Source organism: Pseudopodoces humilis, chromosome 22 (genome assembly GCF_049639895.1).
Source record: "Pseudopodoces humilis isolate 2021_Gansu_Grassland_sample_001 chromosome 22, ASM4963989v1, whole genome shotgun sequence".
Lineage (NCBI taxonomy): Eukaryota > Metazoa > Chordata > Aves > Passeriformes > Paridae > Pseudopodoces > Pseudopodoces humilis.
This window is the reverse complement of record NC_142221.1, coordinates 9479120-9495054: the sequence shown is the minus strand read 5'-3', so window position 1 is coordinate 9495054 and position 15935 is coordinate 9479120. Positions and strand designations below refer to the sequence as shown.

The 15935-nt window shown below is 50.7% G+C and overlaps 2 protein-coding genes and 1 non-coding gene across 3 annotated transcripts; all 3 read left to right on the top strand.

Moving 5' to 3' along the window:
* The first annotated feature begins 1187 nt into the window (after positions 1-1187).
* Positions 1188-3975, top strand: RPL12 (ribosomal protein L12). The gene is made up of 7 exons (XM_005527166.3): positions 1188-1349; positions 1433-1506; positions 1827-1925; positions 2550-2631; positions 3223-3309; positions 3680-3792; positions 3881-3975. Exons 1-7 carry the CDS (start codon positions 1313-1315, stop codon positions 3884-3886), a joined length of 498 nt encoding a protein of 165 aa, XP_005527223.1. The 5' UTR covers positions 1188-1312; the 3' UTR covers positions 3887-3975.
* LOC148182680 (small nucleolar RNA SNORA65) lies at positions 2271-2398 on the top strand. Its single transcript, XR_015774403.1, has one exon. It is a non-coding gene; the product is annotated as a small nucleolar RNA SNORA65 (small nucleolar RNA).
* Positions 3976-5749: 1774 nt separating the features above from the next.
* ZMYND19 (zinc finger MYND-type containing 19) lies at positions 5750-13610 on the top strand. Its single transcript, XM_005527167.2, has 6 exons — positions 5750-5869; positions 6161-6220; positions 7301-7407; positions 10414-10554; positions 11432-11612; positions 12918-13610. Exons 1-6 carry the CDS (start codon positions 5819-5821, stop codon positions 13059-13061), a joined length of 684 nt encoding a protein of 227 aa, XP_005527224.1. The 5' UTR covers positions 5750-5818; the 3' UTR covers positions 13062-13610.
* The last annotated feature ends 2325 nt before the right edge of the window (positions 13611-15935 follow it).

The window sequence follows — 15935 nt, the reverse complement described above, 5'->3', positions numbered from 1 at the left end:
TGGATGGATGGATGGATGGATGGATGGATGGATGGATGGATGGATGATGGATGGATGGATGGATGATGGATGGATGGATGGATGATGGATGGATGATGGATGATGGATGGATGGATGGATGATGGATGGATGATGGATGGATGGATGGATGATGGATGGATGGATGGATGATGGATGGATGGATGGATGGATGATGGATGGATGGATGGATGGATGGATGGATGGATGGATGGATGGATGGATGGATGGATGATGGATGGATGATGGATGGATGGATGGATGATGGATGGATGGATGGATGGATGGATGGATGATGGATGGATGGATGGATGGATGATGGATGATGGATGATGGATGGATGGATGATGGATGGATGATGGATGGATGGATGATGGATGGATGGATGGATGATGGATGGATGATGGATGGATGGATGGATGGACGGATGGAGGATGGATGGATAGACGAATAGACGGATAGACAGATAGATAGATAGATAGATAGATAGATAGATAGTTAGATAGATAATGTGAGATGTTCCATAATGATTCATGCCATTATGGAAACACACCATGGGATCAGTATAACCAGAACACCGATCTTAAATTAAAACACAGACATGAGACAACGGAAAATATAATGATTTCATTACATTTGTTTAAATCCCTTTGCTGTGAATTACTAGCTTTTGCTTTTATGTATTTTTACCACTACGTAATTGTTTTAATTATGAATTGTATCCACTCTTTATGTATAAAACACCAGCAGGCTTGTGTGAACACATAAAAACTTATTACTGCTGTTACCTGCTTGCTAGAAGTGTAACCTGGCAAATGTTGACTTGGGAAATAGCCAACATATTGGGGTTTGTGCCCCAGCACAGCAGGCATTGCACAGCCCAGCAGGAAACTGCCTATAAAAAGGCAGAGACCAGGGGTAAAGCGGATGTGTTGGTGGAGCGGAGACTCCCCGCGTGGCGCTGCTTGCTCGTCCCTTATCAACGAATTAATAAGTTGCCTTATTGATTGACGAACCCGATTGTGGTGGGCTATTTATAAGATAAATGGATATTTACATAAATGGCTCCGCAGCGAGCCCGCCGCGGCCCGCTCTTCAACTCTCGCGAGATCTCGACTGTTATTTATAGTTTCTGTCTTCTCGCGGGATCTCGTAGCTATATCTTGGGCCCGCGCCGCTGCCGCCGTCTCTTCGCTGCCGCTGGAAGGCCTCGGTTCTGTGTGCGGCCTTCATCCGCCTTCACCCGCCTTCATCCCCCTCCATCCGCCTCCACCGGGCGCCATCCGCCGCCGCGATGCCGCCCAAGTTCGATCCCAATGAGATCAAAGTCGGTACGTGGCGGGCGGCGGGCGCGGGAGGCGGGCGGGGGCCGCGGGGCCCGGCGGGCGCGGCTGACGCGGCTCTGTCCCCTCAGTTTATCTGCGCTGCACCGGCGGCGAGGTCGGAGCCACGTCCGCGCTGGCCCCCAAGATCGGACCCCTGGGGCTGGTACGTACCGGGGCCGGGGGAGCTGGGGAGAACGGAGGTGTGAGGCGGTGGGGAGCGTGGGCTGGGGAGGGAGGGATGAAACACGTCCCGAGCGGAGTGGGAAGCATCTCCCGGAGCGTGGGAAGCGCGTCCTGCTGGGGGGAATGAGCGAATCCCGGGGGAAATGTAAGCGGGTCCTGGGAGGGAGGGATAGAATACGTTCCGGGGCGGTGCTGCTCCATCCTGGAGGAAAAGTGTTCAGCGGTACTGCACACGGGGGTAGCGCTGGGGCTCTCGGCTTTAACCCGAACCATGCGTGACCTCCACGTGTCGTCCTTCAGTCCCCCAAGAAGGTGGGCGATGACATCGCCAAGGCCACGGGCGACTGGAAGGGGCTGCGGATCACGGTGAAGCTGACGATCCAGAACAGGCAAGCGCAGGTACCGCACGCCGCAGGGGCCGGCCGGTGCCGCAGGCGTGGAGCCCAGCCGGCCTCCGCCTGCTCCAGCCACCGGCCCGCATCCCGGCAGGGTCCACTCAGCCCTTCATCCTTCCGAGGTGGATAAAATGAGTGCCACACAGCGGGGGTGTGTGGGGGTCTTCTGGGAAGACCTTAAAACGTGGGTGGGGGGATGTGTGTGGATCCTGAGAAAAGATCCTCACGTGCCAAAATTCAGCTTTCATCCTATTGCAGATAAATTGTTCTTTCTATAGTACAGCCAACCAGTAAAAACACTTTAAAGCAGCATAGAAATAATACAAAATCTTGCCAACTCCTGTAGCCACCTGCCACTGTACCTGTTCTGATGCCTGTGGCTGGTACATTCCAGTGGTGAGCTGAGAGGAAGCCCCAGGCAGGAAGCAGTCCTCTCCTGCACGTGGGGAGGCCTGTGCCGAAAACCTGGGAACAGATTCCCACTGCACAAAAAAAACCTGGAGCGTGAGGGAAATGATCAAACCCACACTGCTCTGGCAATTTGCTGTGATAATTGAGTGGCTGAGTTTCTTCATTAGTAATGGAATTTTGTGTAGAGTCAGGGGGGAATTAATCTCTTTCCATTTAGATAGAGGTTGTTCCTTCTGCCTCTGCTCTGATTATCAAAGCTCTGAAGGAGCCACCTCGTGACAGGAAGAAGCAGAAGAACAGTAAGTGTTGCTCTGGTTCTGAATATTTTGGGGCTGAAAAAGGGGAGATATCAGTACCTTCCTCTGGGATTATACAGCACAGACCGGTAAACAGGGGACACAAGGCTGTTTTTGGGCATCCCTGCAGTGCCAGGGTACCCAGATACACATCAGCCAGCAGAGCTCTGTATTTGAGGGGATTATGGAGTCAGGGACAGGTTTGGGTTGGGAGGGATCTTAAAGCCCATCAGTTCCACCCCCTGCCATGAGCAGGGACACCCTCCACTATCCCAGGCTGCTCCAAGCCCTGTCCAGCCTGTCTTTGGAGACTTCAGGGATGCAGGGGCAGCCACAGCTGCTCTGGGCAAAGCTGGGATGGAACAGGCGCCTGCCCTGTAGCACAGAGCCTTGCACAGCCAGTGGAGCTGGCAGAAATTCCGGCTTGGAAAGAGGAGTTGGGGATAATTTGGTGCTGCAGGCTGGGAGCAGCAGCCCTGCTGGAGCTGCAAACTCCCAGCTCCCCACACGGTCTGAGTGCTGGGAATGGTGCTCCCAGGGGAAATGGGGAGCTGGCAGTGCCCAGGAGGCCTCACTGCTGCCGTTCCCTCACAGTTAAACACAGTGGCAGCGTCACCTTCGACGAGATCGTGAACATCGCGCGGCAGATGCGGCACCGCTCCCTGGCCCGGGAGCTCTCGGGTGAGTCCTGGGGTTGGGGCACAGGGAATTCACCTGCTCCATTTCCTGGGAGGAGAGCTGATAGCTGAGCTGTGCTGGCTGGGAACAGGCAGCCCCCACACCTGGGGAGGGGACAGGCATAGGGAGTTTCCAGTGTGTTCCTGGGGGAATCCAGCTTGTGAGATCTGGGTAAGGGACTTTATGTTCTCTGCTGGGGGCTGTGAGGAGTTCTCTGTGTCAGAATCCAGATTGGTTTGGATTGGAGGGGACCTTAAAAGCTCATTGAGTTCCAGCCCTTGCCATGGGCAGGGACACCTTCCACTAGCCCAGGCTGCTCAGGTAAGCTCCTCAGATGTTTCCCTGTGCTAAGAGCTGTGTCTTCCTGCTGCAGGGACCATCAAGGAGATTCTTGGCACTGCCCAGTCTGTGGGCTGCAGCATTGATGGGAGACACCCCCACGACATCATCGATGACATCAACAGTGGTGCCATCGAGTGCCCGGCTGTAAGTGCCCAGCTCTGACTGAAATTGCTGTGTGACATTTAATTACTGAAAGACTCCACTAATGAGCTGTGTCTGCTTCTTCCAACAGAGCTAAGACTGCAGAAAAGGAAGTTGCCACATGAAGGCTCCTTCAGTTTTTTGTAGCACTTTAAATACTTAAAGAAAGACCCAGTTGTCTGCAAACATTGTTGCTGGTCTTATTTGTCCCTGTCCTATGCTGTGAATTTTCCTCTAAGGGAACTCTCCCTGTTTTTATAAATCCACAAGCCCTGTCAGACACCAGTTGTCCAGGACATCCCACTTGTGTCCCTGTCAGTGTGAGGGGGAGCTGGACCCTCCTCACTCCTAAAGCAAAACTGAGCAAAGCCTGACCTTGGTATTCCCAGCCATGGGAATCAGTCTGTGGCTGCCTGGTGTGGCTGTGATGCCCAGGGAGGGTTGGGTCCCTTCCAGCTGAGGTTTTGCAGGGATTCCACCACAAAGTTGGTGCCTGAGGCAGGGCAGCCTCTCAGCACCGGCTCTGCTTTAAATTCGCTTTAAATCTTGGTGCCCCTGGTGTTAGAAATCCACTCTGATGTGAGCCCTGAGTCTCAGGAGCTGTTCAGCCTCGTGCTGTCAGAGCTGTCCTGGGTGGGTTTTCCTCCGCTTGGCAGTGCTGGAAACAGTTGGAATAATGATTCCTTTTGCTTCCAGAGAGTTCTCCTTTGCCATGCTGCCTGAGGGCTCTGGTAGGAGCAAAGCAGTGCTTGGAAGGAGGGTTTGCCCTGCCAATAATTCATTTTTTCCAAATCACGATTCCTCAGAAGGAGGCAGAGGGTTCCAAAAATAATAACAACCTACATTAATGTCACATTTAAACCCATCTTCCTAATGTATTGTTTAAATTAGTTATATTTATTAATGACATAGATGAGGGGATCAAGTACAGCCTCAGCAGGCTTGCAGGTGACACCAGGCTGAGGGTGCAGTGACACATCTGAGGGATGTGATGCCATCCAGAGGGGCTTGGCCAAAGCTTAAGTTCATGGGATCCTCTGGAGGTTTAAGCAGGCCCAGTGCTGCAGCTGCACCTGGGTTGGGGCAACTCCTGGGATCAATGCAAGCTGGGGATAAGCAGATGGAGCAGCTGTGGGAGGATCCCACAAATCTTTAGGGTTTGTTGAGGGAATAAAGATGCAGACGATACCCTGGGCTGAAATCTGAACCAAAAAGTTGCTGTGACTTCACAGGTCCTGAAGTAACCCCCAGTGCTGCAATGGCTGCAAGTTCTGGCAGTAACTGCTGTCCTCGTGGGGAGTCTCTTGGGGTGACCCCAGAACAGCTCTGTGACCCCTCTGGCACAGCCACAGTCCCTGCCTGGGGTCACATCAACACCCCCAGGCAAACCCCAGCGCCGCTGTCGCGGGATCGTCGGGGTGTCCTGGGCAGGGCCCGGAGTTGGACTCCGTGCTCCCGGTGGGTCTCCAGCTGGACACCGATCCGGCCCGGCTCGTCGGGGCTGCGCGGGGTGTCCGGGCCCCGGAGCGCCCGAGGGCCGGCGCATCCAGGCGGCGGGGCTGCCGGCGGCGGGCCCGGGGGTCCCCGGCGCTGGCCCCTTCCGGTGGTCCCCGGGGGTGTCCCCGGCCCTGTCCCGGTTTCCGCTGTCGCAGTTCGGCCCCGGAGGGGGGGGGGGCGGGGTCCCCTTAAGCGCGGCCGCTGCCGCCGGCACGAAGCTTCCCGCGAACGTGACGTCACCTCCCGCGCCCGCGCCGCCCGCGCCCGCGCCTCGCGGGGCCTCGTCCCACGTGATCCGAGCCGCGGCGCGCCGCGCGCCCATTGGCCGAGGCGGCGGCGACCGCGGGAGTGACGCGCGGCCGGCGCGGGCCGCCATTGGTCCGCCGGGCGCGGGTGGGCGGTGGCGCGGGCCACCATTGGCCATGGGGCGGTGGGGGGGCGGTGGCGCGGCGGCCCCGCCCCCCGGGTGTGCGCGAGGCGGCGGCGCGTGGCAGCGGCGCGGGGCGAGCGGCGGCCCCGGCCCGGCCCCGCCATGACCGACTTCAAGCTGGGAATCGTCCGGCTCGGGCGGGTGGCCGGCAAGGTGAGCGCGGGGCGCCGGCGGGCCGGGCTCCAGCGCCCCGGGCGGGGCGGGGGGCGGCGGGGCCGGGACCGGGGCCCGGGGTCTGTCCGGCGGGTGGACGGGCCGTGCCGTGCCGGGCCGTGCTGTGCATTACCGGGCCTTACCAAACCATTGGGGCCGTGCCGGGGCCCGCACGGGGCCTTACGGAGCCGTGCACGTGCGGAGCCGGGGCCGTTCCGGGCCGTGCCGGGCGGTCCCGAGCCGTGCCGGGCACTCCGGGGCCGCGCTGACGGCGCTCTCGTTGTGTTGCAGACCAAGTACACGCTGATCGACGAGCAGGACATCCCGCTGGTGGAGAGCTACTCCTTCGAGGTGAGGGGCCCCGCCCGCTGCCCGCGCTCCCCTCGCGTTATTTTAGCGGTTTTTGTGACTCCCCTGCCCGCCCGGGGCTGCCCCGGGGCCGGCGGTGCTCGGGCTCCCGCTGGAGCTTTTCCCTTCCCTCGTGCCCTGCTCCAACCAAACAGCTCGGGGAAGTGCTGTGCCTGCAGCTCCCCTGATTGGGGAAAAAAAACCAGTTTTAAGTTATTGAAGTCCCAAGGTGGAGGCTTCCAAGCAGGAGAAGTTCTGATTCTGTTTTTTATTTCCAATTAGGCGAGTGTTGTTTTAAAACATGTATTCATTAATTTGTTATGTAGTTTTTTATTTTCATACTATTTGTATGTATTTGGAGAACTGATAATTTGTCCTTGCACCGTTTGGCAAATGTTAAAAATGTTTACTCTGTACTTAGTCTTGGATGAGGAAAACCTGTGTTATTGTAACTGATTATGAGACCAGAAAAAAGTGTTTCATTTCTACATCCACTAGAGGAGGGTAAGTGGGTTCTACCAAGGCTTTAAAAGTGAAATACAATGATTTCAAAATCTTCAACAAATAAGGCTTTTTTTGGAGGAGAGACCATAATTGCTAAATTTCTGCAGTGCAGTGGATGCTTTGGGGCTGCTCTTAGGAATTTTAGGAGTTTGGGCAGTGCTGCTGCCAGAGCGCTCCCTGTTTGTCCATTCCTCCCCTCTGGCAGGCACTGTGTGTCTGTCACAGTGCTGGTAACACACTGTGACTGTCCCAGATGTATCCCTTCTTGCAGGAAGGATGACAGCCCCTCGCTCTCCCAGTGAGGTGGGTTTAGGGGCAGTGCAGAAAGCAGAGCCCTGGTGGCAGCACAGGGTCAGAGTGTGGATCCTGACACCAATCCCAGCCCCACAGCTGCATTCCTGCTGCTCTCTATCCATGCATCTCCTCCCAGCCCCGCCAGCCTGAGGGTGTGAGACAGCTCAGATCCCACCCAGCTCAAGGGACTTGCAGGGACAAGTGTGAAATGTTGGGAACATCCCAGTGGAGCAGGTACTGTCTGCCCCGTGTGGGGTGATCTTACAGCCTTTCCCTTCCCTCTAGGCTCGGATGGAGGTGGATGCTGATGGAAATGGTGCTAAAATCTTCGCTTACGCGTTCGACAAGAACCGAGGCCGCGGCTCAGGCCGCCTCCTGCACGAGCTGCTCTGGTGGGTACTGCAGGGAGTTTTCTCTGCCTCTAGTAACCAAAGTCCCCTCAGGAGAGGTGGAAACTCAGCACTGGGTGCCCACAGGGCTTGGTTTTGCAGAGTTCTCACAGGGCTCAGCCTGTGAAACGTTCCAGAGACAGGTGAGTGGTTCATGGACACCCTGTGTGCACCTGAGAAATGCTGCCCAAACTTCAGCTGCGCCATTTAATAGGTGAAGACAAACCTTTGAAGGCTTGTTGTGGGGCTTTAACTTCTGATAACTTAAAACTTTGAGGTGTTTTTTATGGCTTTCTGCAGAACTTCCTGAGGTGATGCTGATGGCTCATATCAGCTGCTGCATCTTATTTTCCATGCTCTGCAAATCTTTGAAATCCTTCACAGGATGAACATTAAATTTTAGGAGCCAATTTCCTCATTTGTGAGAGCAGCTCACCCTCTGAGCTCATATATTCCTCCTTCTGGATACGTTGATGGGTTTGTAGAAAAGATGGGATCTGCTGAAGAAATCTTATTTCTTTTAAAAGCCTTTTTGGAAAAATTAAGCATATTTTCTATTCAGTTCCACATCTTTGGACGTCACAGTGCTCAGGATGCCCTTTATTGTTCCAGGTTACCTTTTATCCCCTAGAACCAGGCTCTGCACAGGAGGAAGGAGACAGGAAGAATATCAGATGATTATTATTATTATTTCCAATCTGCTTATTAAATATGGATTTTAACCTGTGTCTGTTAATATTTAATCTTATGGCACATAAAACTTTGTTGAAATGACGGAATTGGCTGCAAATCACTGACAGCTGCTGCTGCTAACTGTGAACCTCAGACAGTCATAATTATTATCTGTAAGTAGCATTAAAGAGCACCTGGAAAGGCCAATTGTTAAAGGCTGTGCAAATGATGACAGCCCAGCTATTGCTTATTCTGGCTTGTTTTACTCAAATTAAGAAGTCATTTGAGCATATTCAGTTAGGAAATTCAAATTCTGTCATTCAAGCATGGGGTTAAAAATGAGAGATTGTGTATAATGGGGATTTTGGAGAGGCACAGAGGAAGGTGTCAGCTGCCAGACGAGCAGAGCTGAAGTTCTGAAGTTGCAGTCAGATTTTTGGACTAGAAAATATAAATATCTCTGCTGTTCCTGTGAATTCCTTTTGGTCCCGAAGGTGTTTGTGTTGCAGGTCAGTGGCTGAGTCTCTGCAGGGGCTGTGAAGCTTCTGCCCCTCCTAAACAGAGCATTTTTGGGGCTGCTCTGAGCACAAACCAGGACTGGAGAGTAGCGGCAGGTCCTTTGCTTGGTGAGGAGGAGCAGTGCTGGAGGCTGGGGACCTTTGAGAGTCAGGAGAGCTGGGCAGAGCCTGGCAGTGATTGCACTTCCCAGTGCACTGCTTGGATGAATGAAAACCAAAGAACATGGATTACTGCAGGTGTAGGTCTGTAATTCAGTTGTTCTCTGCACATGAATCCCCAAAAACGTGAAAAACCAACCCAATTGTTTGCTTCTGGTTTAAGATCAGTGAGTAGCATGTGGTAGATGGAAGTAAAATAGATTTTTTAAATTTTTTTTCTCTAGTTAAGCAGGTATCTTTGCTGATGTCATGAGGCCCTTGGGATAGAAAGCCTGGAGCTCCTGGAGCTGCAGCAGTGACAGGGACCTTCTCCCAGAGCTCCCCTGCCCTGTGCAGAGGCAACTGTGGGATCAAAAGGCAACCAAGAGCTGGAAATTCCCAACACGAGCTGCAAAAATTCTTACAGAAGGAACTTGCTGATGGTTCTTCAGCCTCTCTGGTGCTTGCTGTGATTTCCACATGGAGTTTTGGCTCTCCCAGAGCAGGGTTTGGATGTGTCTGCAGAAGTCTCATCCCCTCACCCATTCCCTGTGGAGCAATCCCAGCTCTGTGCTCTGCTGGGTGTAGAGATGTTCCCTGGGGAACAGTAGCAGCAGCAGGGGATTAGTCATAAGTAATACCAGCTGCATGTTCAAAAAGACATCCAAGACCTGATTTCTGGGGGTTTTTAAGGGGTTTTTTTAAGATCAGTTGCTATCTTGCTGCCTATAACAGGCTCAGTTCTGGTTCCTGGTGCTTGGAATTGCTGCGTCTGCAGTTGTATTCCAGCCCTGGGTTCTGAGCTGCTGAAATACCAAAAGAACAGAATCCAAATAATTCCATGAAAAGTCCTGGGGGAAGGGTTTTGCAGGGGAAGGCAGAAGCTCCAATTCTGCAGGAGTTTTGGCTGCATTGCTGAGGCTGTTCCTCTGCCCCTTCTGCAAGGGACGAGGCAGGTTCTCCTCATCCTGTCCTTCCTGCTCAGTTTGGATGAGCTAGGATGGTCAGTTGTGCCTGGGGAGGGGAGTGCTCATCCAGCATGAGGGTGTTTGACAGTGATCTTGATGAAACAGAGAAAGGAGAGGTGAAAAGAAGGGGGAAGGGGAAATGGAAACTCTTAGAAGGCAGTAGGGAAGATTTCCCCCTGTAGTCCTGCTTTGGGTTTTGGGCAACTTTCAGGGTGTTTCTTGGTCAATTGTGGAATCATTTGAGACTTTCAGTGTGTTACACACAATTAGAGTCTAAAAAGCATTTGCATACTTAGTGAAACCCCTGTCCTGTTGCTGCTCAGAGATGTTTCTTCATAAATAATAAGCCCTGTGACTCCACACCAGTGCCAAACTTAAACAAATGTGTCTGATAGAATTTCCCATGACAATAATAAACCAGTATTGGCACCTTTCAATGAACACTGTAATTCCATGGATCTCTAGCAGTAACTGGAAGACTCTGGAACTAAGCAGTATGCTTAAAGTTACTCTATATTCTGCATTTTGATTCAGCTAATTTATAACTGAAATCACCTGCTGGAAAAAGGCACTTTCTCCTGGGAGTTGCCCTGTCTGAGGCAGCTCAGTGCCAGCAGATCCCAACTCACGTTGCCTCTAGAATTGCTGTGATCCTTTGTTTTTTAGCTATTCCTGTTCACCACTGACCTTCAGGTTGGTTTTGTCTCCTGCAGGGAGAGGCACCGGGGAGGGATTGCTCCTGGCTTTCAGGTGGTGCATCTGAACTCTGTGACCGTGGACAACCGCCTGGACAATCTGCGCCTCGTCCCGTGGGGGTGGAAGCCCAAGGCTGAGGAAATCTCTAGCAAACAAAGGTATGGCATCACCTGGCAGGGAAAATAAAATCTCTTCAAATGCTGTCTCCTTCCTGTAGTGATTTTTGCCTTGGCAGAGTCTTTTTGATTTAACCTTGGATGCTTTACATGTCAGTCTGTCCTGGGGCAGTTGGTGCTCCTGTCCTGGTGCAGGGACAGTCTCACCCTTGGGGTTGTGCCAGGAGGATCAGGGAGCCTCTGTTCCCTCCCAGCTGAGCAGATCCTCAGGGAATCCTGCACATCTCACTGCCTTCTGCCCCTCAGGCACTCAAATTCCAGCGTGACCTGCAGGATGCTCATGGTGGAAGTTGTGAGCTGGGGTTGGGCTCACTCAGGGCGAGTTCTGGGCTCAGCTTCCAGCAGCTTCCACGGGCTGGGTTTCATTCAGCACATCAAGCTCTTCATGCCAGGATGGATCTGGATAGTCAGTGATGGCACACAGTGGGAGACCCACAGACTTCACATCACACTCTTCTCCTGAAACACTTGCAGCAGCAGCTTTAGGATTGGGGTGTTTAGAGCTGATTAAACTGATGTTGAGAAGTTGTAGTGAATTACAAATGCTCCACGTGATTTTGGGGGTTCATGAACAAGAAACAGACTTCAAACCAGAAATTAATTTTGACTTGGTGTGAATAATTTTGCACAGAGTTAATTTTGCTCAATGTAAATGTTTTTTGATTGATACACTTAAACTTTTGGGGTTTGCACTTAAGCTAAAATAACCTTAAAAATACCCAATATATATGAGCGGTATGTGCAGCTTAAGGCTAAATACAATGTTAACCCTACTTAATTTATTAATAAATTTGGAATCGGTTTCTCTGTATGATTATTAGAAATTGATACACCAATCTTGCACTTGTTTTTTTTCCAGGGAACAAAGTCTGTACTGGCTGGCAATCCAACAGCTTCCTACAGACCCCATAGAAGAGCAGTTTCCTGTCCTGAATGTAACCAGATATTACAATGCTAATGGGGATGTTGTGGAGGAGGAAGAGAACTCCTGCACTTACTATGAATGTCACTACCCTCCCTGCACAATGATTGAAAAACAGGTGGGTTCAGAGAGCTGGAGAGAGCCTGGAATGCAAGGCTAATGGTGTGTGTAGGGATTTATTTGTTAGATAAAATGTAGAGCTTTACATGAGCCATTCAGTGGCTAAAAGCAATAATTTTCTTCCATTCAGGTTTTCTTTGGCTTGAACCTCCAGACCCTGTGATCATTTTCAGTTGGAGGGAATATGGGTTTGAATTGGTGGATGTTACTGGGCTCCTGGGAGGAGGGTGATTTCTGCAGAGTGCACAAAAAGCCAGGTGGAAGCTTTCTTGCAGGGAGCAGAACTGGGATGAGTGAGCAGCTGTGTGAGGCAGCAGGAAACATTGTAAGAGGGTTTGGATGGTTGTGGAATGAAAAAATAACCTGGTTACCATTTCCTGAGCAGAAGGTGAATTGCACTGGCCTTCATTCAGGGGAGAGCTGGGAGGAAAAGTTCTGCTGGAGGAAGATAAAGCAACATCAGGAGTGAGAGAATGAGCTGTGCAAGGGCTGTGCCTCTGTCACACAGATGCCTTATCTATAAACAAGGGCTTTTCTTGTGATAGCAGATGCTGAGTAGGCTAAACTCATTGTGTTCCACTTTCTGCTTTGGGAAAGGGAATATTTGCAAAAATGGTCTTGAATTCCCTGTATTTGAAACAGAGGTAGCTCTGCCTTTTATTTGAGTCTGTGCCCAAAAGCTCCCTGGGTAACAGTAAGTTTGGCAATGGCTGAGGACTTGTGCAGCCCTTCTGATAATTTCTGAATTTCAGGTGTTTGTAGTTTAAAACAGGACTGAAGTTGACAAAACAGTAGCATTGTGACAACAAATGTGTAATGCTCCAATATTATCTTTTTAAGCCCATTTCAAAAACGAATGGTTAGCCGCAGAAATTGCTTCAAACCCTTGTGGTTCTCTGAAGCTCATGGTGGGATGTTTGTGTTTCATAGAATCCCAGACTGGTTTGGGTTGGAAGGGACTTTACAATTCATCTCATCCCATGGTAGGGACACCTTCCACCATCCCAAGTTCCTCCAAGCCCATCCAGCCTGGCCTGGGACACTTGCAGGGATCCAGGGGCAGCCATAGCTTCTCTGGATGCTGTGCCAGGGCCTCACAGGAAGGATTTCTTCCCAATTTCCCTCTAACCCTGCCCTCCTTCAGCTTCAGGCTGTTCAGCCTTGTCCTGTCAGCTGTTTGTGACAGGCGTGGAAGACCTGGTCATGAAGCTCCTTGGGAAAGCTGCTGGGGTGTCTCCTGGGAGCGATGCTGAGGTTGTCCTGAGCACTGAGCAGCCCCTCTAACACCATCTTTTGTTCCCAGTTACGTGAATTCAACATCTGTGGCCGCTGCCAGGTGGCGCGGTACTGCGGCTCGCAGTGCCAGCAGAAGGACTGGCCTGCTCACAAGAAACACTGTCGGGAGAAGAAAAGGACCTTCCAGCAGGAGCTCGGACCAGAACGATGACCGGGTGGCAGAGGCCTCTCAGCAGCAGGATTCCTTCCCAAAGGCATTGGACTCTTGCTTTTGCACAGTATGACAGACTGCTTATCAAAGCCAGAGGCACTGAAGAAAAACCCTGTGATGCTTGAGCAGAATGGCTGACTGGACTAAGCCAGCTCTGACTGGTGCTGTGGAAAGGGATCGGGTCTGCCCTTCCAGTATTATATTCTCAAGCAAAAAGACTACTGTGGAGGCTCCAGGCAGGAAGCTTCTCATTATTTATATGTTAATACGTTTGTAAACTCATGTACAGTTTTTGTTAGGAATTCTTGATAGCACTCATTAACTGTAATGTTCAGATGAGAACATGTTGTTGGCCTAAAAGTTAAAAAAAAAAAAAAAAAACAAAAGTCATGTAGCAAAAGCTTTTCCTCCCATGTGGCAGAAGTGTCTGTGGCAGTGCCAAGGCCGGCGGGGCAGACTTGGCATCAAGCACTTACTCTGGAGAACTCTGCATGGAAGCTCTACTTAAAAAAAAATACAAAAAAAGAGCAAAGTAAAGGTTGGAATGAATCCATGTCTGCTCTCTGGCTTTTTCCCCTTCCCTTCCAGCTGCCTTCCCTTCCTCAGTGACCCCTGGCTGCTGGAAGTCCCTGCAGGTGCCCCAGGAGCTGGCATGGGGACCCTCTGGGATCGGTGTCCAGGCCCTGCAGCCGGGGCTGCCTCGGAGGGGCTGCTGCAGATAGGCCTTGGAGCAGCCAGGATTTTCAGGAAAGCTGGATCAGCTTTCTGTTCCAAAGCCCTTGTGTAGAAGGCAGTGGTAGGGGAGCTCAGGTAGCAGCTGTGTGTGGATGTGGTTGCCCTCGTGGCTTACCCGTAGCATAGCAAACACTCCAGTCATGTGCAGAGATGTTTAAATATCTAATACTTGGTAATTTGAATTATTTATTCACTTTTTTAAGAGTTGTCATCAATTCAAGAATCACTTTCTGATTTTATTTTTTTTTTTTAATGTAATGAGTAAAAGTATTGGAGGAGGATTTCCCTTGCAGAGCACATGCCTGTTTTTCTTTTCATGAATAACTTTTTTTTTCCATTTTTGCCTTAGAAATGTAAGGAACATCAGTTGAGTTTCTGAAGAGCTAAATGGATAATTTAGTGCCAGGTGCTAGTCGTGCTTCAGAGTAGAAGAATGTGAGCTGCTGAGTGCTTAATGCAGAGCCTTTCTTGGAGTGCTTAGTGAAAATTTTTTTGTAAAAGCCGTTTAGAATTTTGATTTTTTTCAATCAGGATTCACTTTGCTACTTCGTGTTGCAATGTTGGTCTTGCTTGTATTCAGTTTGTTAGAAAATGGATCTGCTGTGGACTTCCAATATTATATTCTGTTTCTAATATCTGCACAGGAAGTTCTGAATCATTAACATTTTGGTGGGTTTTCATCCTTTGGCTTTAAGCATCTTGGGAAATAGTAAAGAACTTCTGGAACTTCCTGCTGGAAGTTCACTTGAAGGCACCTGGTCAAGTTGCCACTCTTAAACCACAGTTAGCCTAACTTTTCTGTTCAGGCAGCCCAAAATGCCCTTCAATATAAAAAAACCAAGCAGGACCCAATGCAATTTTCCTCTAATGGGTAATCTTTTTTTTAAAGGAATCATTAATTCTTTCCTTGAAATGAAATGCACATGTTCAAGTTGTAAAATTTGCATGAGTAGTTTTGAAAAAATCAGGAGTAGGGGGACTGCTGGAGTCAGCAGAGACTGATGCACAGCAAAGGGAAGGACTTTCAGAACTGACCTGAAGATGAAAGTCTCAGCAGAAGAAAATGCAGGGAGTTGTTTGCATATGTGTTCCCTTTGAAAGAGCTGGTGGAGTTCACACAGGAATGCTTCCATATGGAGAGCTCAGCAGAGAATCTGTTCAGAACAGAAGTGCTTTGAGGAGAGATTAAAGTTCAGCTGAAATGAGCAGCAACAAGTTGCCAGGACCAGACGGTGCCACCTACGGCTCTGAGGGAGCTCGGGGATGAATAAACTGAGCACCCAGCTGGGATGGTGACCTCTCCCTTGGTACAATGTCACAGCAAATGTCACAGCAGCTTCTGTGGAATTTCAAGGAATTTCAAACTACAGCCACCAGCACTTTGCAAATTCATGGATGCTGTGATGCAGCATTAATGGGTGAATACCGAGGAGGAGTCACTGTGGGTTTTGTACAAGGAAATCATGCTTCAAAACTTTACTGAAATTGCTTCAATTCCAGACATCAACGAGCAGGGAAAGGGGGATTTGGTTGGGACGGTCTTAAATGCATTTACTGATGACTTTGCTCAAGGCACTTAAGGAAAAAAAGCTGCTGGTCAAAAAGAGAAATTATGTTTGTCACATAGAAAAACAACTATTTAAGATGGGAGAGGAAGAGTAGAAGGGAGGGGTTTTTTGGTGGTGGGAAGTAAACAGCTGGATGCCCAATATATTAAAAAAAAATTAGAAAAAAAGGAATGTATAATGGAACTGACAACATCCACTGAATGAGGTTATTCAGTGTATTAATAAAGGCTGAGTGAATTGCAGAAGGATGAGAGAGTGGGAGATGAAATTCAGTGCCAATAGATGGTTATGGGAAAACAAACGGCCAGGCCTGGGCTGGTTTCACTCGGCAGTGAGCCCTTTGGGTCTGCAGGATTTCCACCAGGGGAACAGCGGCAATCCAGGAGAGGAGGGAGCACTGGGAATGGCTGCGGGATGAGATCCCGAGTGTGCAGGAGCCGCTCTCCGCCTGGGAAAGGGAAAGGCGCAGGGCAAGGACCAGCATCGCTCCGAGGTACCAGCGGTACCAGCCCGTGTGTCTCCAGGAATTGCCGGGGGGGGAAGCGAGGCGCTGGGAGGATGGCGAGGAGAA

Coding starts and splice junctions, on each gene's coding strand:
- RPL12 (XM_005527166.3), top strand. CDS start 1,313: ATGCCGCCCAAGTTCGATCCCAATGAGATCAAAGTCG. Junction 2,632..3,222: donor CAGGAAGAAGCAGAAGAACA/GTAAGTGTTGCT, acceptor GTTCCCTCACAG/TTAAACACAGTGGCAGCGTC. Junction 3,310..3,679: donor CCTGGCCCGGGAGCTCTCGG/GTGAGTCCTGGG, acceptor TTCCTGCTGCAG/GGACCATCAAGGAGATTCTT.
- ZMYND19 (XM_005527167.2), top strand. CDS start 5,819: ATGACCGACTTCAAGCTGGGAATCGTCCGGCTCGGGCGGGTGGCCGGC. Junction 6,221..7,300: donor TGGAGAGCTACTCCTTCGAG/GTGAGGGGCCCC, acceptor CCTTCCCTCTAG/GCTCGGATGGAGGTGGATGC. Junction 11,613..12,917: donor GCACAATGATTGAAAAACAG/GTGGGTTCAGAG, acceptor TTTTGTTCCCAG/TTACGTGAATTCAACATCTG.